This window comes from Cibotium barometz, chromosome 40, assembly GCF_041138505.1.
Source record: "Cibotium barometz isolate CiBa-2024 chromosome 40, ASM4113850v1, whole genome shotgun sequence".
Classification (NCBI taxonomy): Eukaryota; Viridiplantae; Streptophyta; class Polypodiopsida; order Cyatheales; family Cibotiaceae; genus Cibotium; species Cibotium barometz.
Window position 1 is genome coordinate 44,238,245 of NC_141085.1, and position 6,148 is coordinate 44,244,392.

Consider the following 6,148-nt stretch of genomic DNA (forward strand, 5'->3'; position numbering starts at 1 on the left):
AATTAAAGGAAATTTAAGTGATTTAGTGCAGATAAACAAAAGTGGTTGAGCAAAGAAAATGGAGCACTTACGACTGACTAGCATCTCTCATCCCTACTTTTCAAGTGTAAACCCACCGTCCAATTATGTAGTCTCTGAGCCTTGCAGCACTGCAAATCAACCTGAGCGATGCCAACCAAGTCTGAAAACCTCTACAAGCTCCAATAAACCTGGTCAGATTCAAAACTGTTTAAGGCTTCGTTATTGAATATATTGAGAGTTTTATACATAGCCTTGTGTGCTAACTTGCATCCAACATCGAGTGACCTTATGTGCACATATACAGACTAATGTAAAAGACTGCATCAATGTTCAGCCTGGACACACTACATCATCAATCTATGATTTCATCCAACATGTTTGAGATATTGGTATAATTCAAGAAGTCAGCAAAATCTTTTGCAGTGCGACCACGGCTGTCACACAAGGACTTCGATGCTCCTGCACTCAACAATCGATGTACTGCATGTACTGCATCTTCCAAGGATGCATGCATCAATGGAGTCATCCCTTTTGCGTCCCTCTGCACCCAAACAAACCAAACGAATAGACTGAGAAAATAAAGCCTAACCCATGAAACGTTTTAAAAAGAAGAATGGCACACACCTCATCCGGATCCACTCCTGCTTGCAAAAGGAGTTCCAGCCTCTTTAACTCCGATCTTTTAATCGCATCTACCAAGGCATCCCCTGACAATTCGATGACACCACCTCGACTCACAAAAAAATTTGCTGTGCTATCATGGCCTGCAGCTTTTGCAACTAGCAGTGGAGAAACCCCATCATGATCTGCACAATTCCTCAACATATATGACTCATAAAATTATAAACTCAAGATTGTTAAATAAAAGCGCGCGTACATAAAACACACACACATAGCAAGGTGACGTTGAGAAAGACACGGTGAAACCTGTGAAGTCAATTTCCGCCCCGTTATCAAAAAGATATTCTACCATCTCTACATAACCCCTTGCTGCTGCACACACCTAAAGATAAATAAAGAAACAGTAACATCAAATCCTGTACATTCCAAGAAAAAAGTGATAATGAGCTGAAACACAGAATTCAGTCTTCCTGCACACACCTAAAGATAAATAAAGAAACAGTAACAAAAAATCTTGTACCCTACAAGAAAAAAGTGATAATGAACTATGACACAGAATTCAGTCTTCATGTAAAGTACCATCGCTGAACGTCCAAACTGGTCAAGGCTATTCAAAGAAGCCAAACCATTGATGGCCTCCTTTGCCATCTCCAGGTCCTCTTCTAAGATAGAATCACACAACAGACACAGTAGCTTTTCTTGAGAGAGTCGTTTCAGATTGTGTTCATGGTGTGCCTGTTCAAAGATGTAATTGAGAACACAAGACGACACATAGTATACACCAAACATTCTGTTTTGTTTTTGTGTGTGTGAGAGAGAGATTGGCGACATTACTCTCCAGTTGTAGGAAGTGTTTTCCTACTGCTAGCTGGCCCCCAATTTGGGTGGCAGCCCCACTGTATCCGACATTGACTCAAATCAGTGGTTTCACTTTTAAAAAAGAGAGAGAGAGAGAGAGAGAGAGAGAGAGAGAGAGAGAGAACCTGAAAATACATGTTCATTCCATATGATAGGTACACTCGAAACAAGGGTATCACATCGCCAAGGTCGATAAACCTTGGGCTAAAGCAGCGATCCACCGTTATGAGCGTGCCACTCCTACGAAATATAAGCACCTCACCATCGTCAGCTCGGTCGCACAATGCCACCGCCACTAAAGCCTGGCCAGTCTGCACTTGGACTCTGCACTTCCTTATCAGGGCATCTTTGTTGTCGGTGAATAATAGAGTCTCGAAGTTAATATAGACTTTGAGGTTTTTTGGTACAGCCCTCTTGAGGGCATGCACCTCCAAAGTTTTCTGATGAAGCTCCTGTTCATCGACTATCGAGCCATCTCCACATAGCCGTATGGGGGCTCCGTCACAGTCCACCAAGCCACTAGAGCCTGACATGACGAGGTTTGGCTGATTGGGAAACCTGTGTGCAACCCTAGACTGATAATTGTGGAGCTGCGGAATGACCAGCTGCCCAGCGAAGTCTGAAGCTATGCCACTAGGCATGGCTACATAGAGCCTGTCATCGGCAATGTCAAACTTCAAGCTCTGGTTGTACAAGGACGAATGAGGATCAGTGTATATGGACCTAAGCTTTTGCAATAGACCTAATGGATCTCTACTACTCTCTCCTGTCAAGTGAAATTCCAGAAGATCTCCATAGCTAGTATCACAGCCAGCAGCCAGCTGGACATATGTGGGAACTGTGAACTTGTTTCCCCTAAAGTTTACCCTAAATCCATCTCGAGTAAGCCAGACATGTTGGCGAGGGGCTGCTCTCTCGCTCCCACTGCAGACTATCCTTTTCCATTCACCACGCTTCTGTGGAAGGGAACCCTGCTCGTTGCACACCGATAGATACATCAGAGGTACACATTCAGCTGTTGTCACGCGAAGGTGGGGGTTTGCGAGAAGCTTACCACATTCTCCCGTTCGCTGCAGTTGCCGTTTACAACATAATTGTGTTCGCCCTTGCCATTGCTCCTGCTGTCCTGTGAAGCTTGGGGTTTGGGGCGGCTTACGGCATACTCCCTACCAATGGGGACCTGCTCGTTGTAAATAGATGTATCAGAGGTGCACTTCAGCTCCACCTCTAGAAACTCCACCTTCGCCTTGCCAGGCTTTCCCAGAACTTTTATCTCCTCATCCATACCGCTTCACGCAGATATCGCCACCTAAACCTTCAATCCATCATATATTGTTCGGTTTGGAAGATTCTAAGTTTGTTGAGAAAAACATTAGACATTTGTGCCGAATCAAGATAGTCAACAATCAGTCACCTACCCTTCACTTGCACATTGTTCTTGTGTAAATCCACATATCTAAGCAAAAACACCAACTACTACTTAATATGAAGAATCAAACTCTTACTTGAGGCAGCATCTGGATCGTTAAGCAATGTCACCAATATCTCATGGACAAACAAACAGTCTTTTAGCTCCATTTCTCCAACTCCTTCGGCAACTAGGCCGCCACTGAACAATTTTGGAAGCAAAAAAAAAAAACATCTGCATTAAGTGCAAGATACATGTATATAATGGTGGCAAACAAAGTGGCACACCATTTCTAAATATAACTGAAATCCAGAGGCTCTTTCAGGTGTTATCTTTTGCAATAAAACGACATTACTAGCAGACTTCACACCTACTAAGTGGCCCCTTCACAGAAAACTCAGATTTACCTTGTGAAAGGCCTGCAAACTGAAGATTCTATAATCTCCACTGCAGCAGCTTTTTGATCTTGCGCAAGGAGATGAAGAATCTCTGCTGCAGCAGCTCTATGCCGAAGTGAATCTACAAAACCAAGCACCACATAATCAATTCGGGGGTTAAAGATTGATTCGCCTCCAACAGTGTCCTTGAGTCTAAGCACCTGATTAATCCATTTGGGAGTAAATAATACGCTTATGCAGCGGTTGTAAACAATAGATAACATCAAAGATATCAGAAAACATTTTAAAAACACACAGCATTCATGATCGGCTACATACTTGAAACAAGCCCTTTCCATTAGGATCACACTATGAACCAATCTCTCTGCGGCAGGGAACTTGTCCACCACATTAAAAAAGTGAATCTGCAGACAATAATTGTGAAAGTAAGAAAAACACACTTAAAAATCAACAAACCCACACCAAGTAAAAAGGTGTTCAGAAGCTAGAAACTCAAATAGAAGGGAAGAGAGGTTTCTGAATCCCAACATACTTCTCTTCCTTATTCCAGCCTCACCCCAGGTGCAGCTACACAAACGAGTGGGTGCATGTATGCATATGCACACATGCATGTTTTATGCATGCACATGAGTGAGCCAAAAAGTGTGCCATGAGTGTTTGTGTTTGGGCTTTATAGGCACATGGGTGTTAGTCACTTACCATGCACCGATGAACATCTGGGCTGTCAGCCTCCAACTTCAATTGTCTCTTAAGTGCCTGAAGTCAATTACTCAACATCATAAGACACATTAACATCTCTCTTTAAGCTGTGAAAAGAAAACCGCTTACAATATGTGAAAATATGAGGTCCTGGGTTAATTTTATATGCTAAAAGTTCTTTTGCCAAAACTTGCCATCGATATATTTATATGCACAATACTCCAAGAAGACTAAGAATTTTCACTTTGACTGTGGCTTTTGAGAAGTCTTGAATCAAATGTAACCCAAAAACAATTTATTCCTCACAACGAGACCACTTTATATGTGTAATGAATAGTATTTCAAACAGTGAAAAAGCTTCAATGTAAGCTATTGATCATGTCCTTGACGCAGAGAGAGCTTCAACACACCATGCATAACATTCTTGAAAGAATCTGGCAAAGCAGAGAGTTGCAGCAGTCTCGTTGAGCTGTGGGATCTTGGAAGCAAGTTTATGGATCTTGAACAATGAGGAACCATAACTTTGAGCTACAAGTATATTTTTGGGTATCTATGGCATTTTAATCATCCCTCAAGTCCTCTACTAGTGTTCTAGTTCTTGAAACCATTCTAGTTCTTCGAACCTTCTGAAAACTTTCAACTCTTGCCATTTGTCATCGTCAGTTATAATTGGAAGTATATAGTCTTCGAATCTCTTACATCTTTAGATCTCTTGGAACCCTTTGAACTCTTGGATCTTTGAATTCCTTGGAGATCTTGTTCTCCTTGGGATCTTGTTTTCGTCGATAATCTCTTGAGTAGTCATGGCATTGGAGTCTTCCAAATCAAGAAAAATGACTTCACCAACTACAACCATGATAAGAACCTGTGAGATTTTGTCGATAGCACTAAGCAAACGTAAGGGGTTCACAAAGCACCGAGACCAGATTTCTCAAGAGGGAATCCTCCTCCCAAGATCTCCTAAACACAAGACACACAAGTCAAGCGAAGGCGCAGGCGCAGGCGCAGGCTCACCACCCAAGCAAAGGGCTTCATGTTGTTGTGGGAGTGGAACTACCAACACCCTTGAATCCTGCTTGGCTCTGTGCATCCTCCTCTGTGCCCAACCGTGTTATCTTTGATGCAACACCCGTATCCTCACTAGCATCAATATCCTCAGGCATAGGCTCACAACCGCGGCGCATCCGAAGGCAAGCCAATCGCAGCAGGAGACTAAGATCTTCCACACACTTTGGCATGACCATCAATCTGAACTTACACATTTAAACACTGGCCACAACCATTAAACATAATATTCACATGGGCTGAAAAATAAGTATCATATGCCTAGGACACCACGTTGGGACCGGAACGACCACATAAGAGACTCCTTGAGCTGTATCCAATGAGCCCTGCTCTTTCAACGTAAAGCCCTCAAGAATCAGCTCACGACCATGAGAGAGAAATAACATAAATCCTCCAACAGCTGCAGTGCACAGAGAAGAAGCTTCCAAAGTTCAGCAAGAGAGAGAACATAACACTCCTAGAACCAAACCTCTGTACCAGAGAGGAGAGAAAGAGAAAGTGAACTGAACCTTCAGTGGGCAGTCCCTCTACGCTAGAGAGAGGAGAGAGAAACTGTGCGTGAGAACACTGAGAAAAACCAGGAGCAGGGAGGAGTGACGCAGCATCTGAACAGTACGGAGACAGCAGAAAGCAGTACGGCAGCCTGTCAAAACTGGACAGCCAGCATCAAAGCTGCACAACCAGCATGAAGTCACAAGGCAGCACATAAATCTGTACGGCAGCAGTCTCCCTCCTCATGTATGGGAGGCGCCCACCATGAATATGACTCAAGCCAGATCGGCCAGCTAAAAATAACTTGTGAAATCACTATTAGCCTTCTCTAACTTCATGCCCAAGTTTTGAACTCCAAATTTGTCCCTCAACCATAGCCCAAACGACACGATTTCCAGCCAAACTTTAATGATGTCTCTAACACATTGACTCATGAACCTTATAAGTAGCATAAATAATTAGAATCCCATGATACTCATGCTTTGTGACCCCTATCCATGCCAATGAATCCTTTGTAAAAACTCCACCTCAATTTTTAATCTCACACATGTCACATGTGTCTTCCACCTTGTGAAATGCCAATGAA

At 43.0% G+C, this 6,148-nt stretch overlaps 1 protein-coding gene and 1 long non-coding RNA gene across 9 annotated transcripts; both read right to left on the bottom strand.

Annotated features, from left to right (window-relative positions):
- Positions 1 to 218: 218 nt before the first annotated feature.
- On the bottom strand, positions 219 to 3,371 carry LOC147615543 (uncharacterized). 6 transcript variants are annotated; one of them, XM_086779658.1, is made up of 8 exons: positions 3,316 to 3,371; positions 3,006 to 3,098; positions 2,555 to 2,815; positions 1,626 to 2,471; positions 1,222 to 1,377; positions 949 to 1,024; positions 646 to 827; positions 219 to 562 (listed from the first exon to the last, which is right to left on the bottom strand). In XM_086779658.1, exons 3-8 carry the CDS (start codon positions 2,783 to 2,785, stop codon positions 374 to 376), a joined length of 1,680 nt encoding a protein of 559 aa, XP_086635784.1. In that variant the 5' UTR covers positions 2,786 to 2,815; positions 3,006 to 3,098; positions 3,316 to 3,371; the 3' UTR covers positions 219 to 373. The 6 variants fall into 6 exon arrangements, with proteins under 6 accessions (XP_086635784.1, XP_086635786.1, XP_086635785.1 ...); XM_086779660.1 differs by having other exon boundaries at positions 2,555 to 2,809; positions 3,316 to 3,366; XM_086779659.1 differs by having other exon boundaries at positions 2,555 to 2,809; positions 3,006 to 3,109; positions 3,316 to 3,361.
- A 259-nt stretch (positions 3,372 to 3,630) lies between these two features.
- Positions 3,631 to 5,838, bottom strand: LOC147615544 (uncharacterized). 3 transcript variants are annotated; one of them, XR_015262862.1, is made up of 4 exons: positions 5,580 to 5,838; positions 4,416 to 5,470; positions 4,006 to 4,062; positions 3,634 to 3,710 (listed from the first exon to the last, which is right to left on the bottom strand). It is a non-coding gene; the product is annotated as an uncharacterized LOC147615544 (long non-coding RNA). The 3 variants fall into 3 exon arrangements; XR_015262864.1 differs by lacking the exon at positions 5,580 to 5,838 and having other exon boundaries at positions 4,416 to 4,851; positions 5,020 to 5,568; XR_015262863.1 differs by lacking the exon at positions 5,580 to 5,838 and having other exon boundaries at positions 3,631 to 3,710; positions 4,705 to 5,568.
- Positions 5,839 to 6,148: the final 310 nt, after the last annotated feature.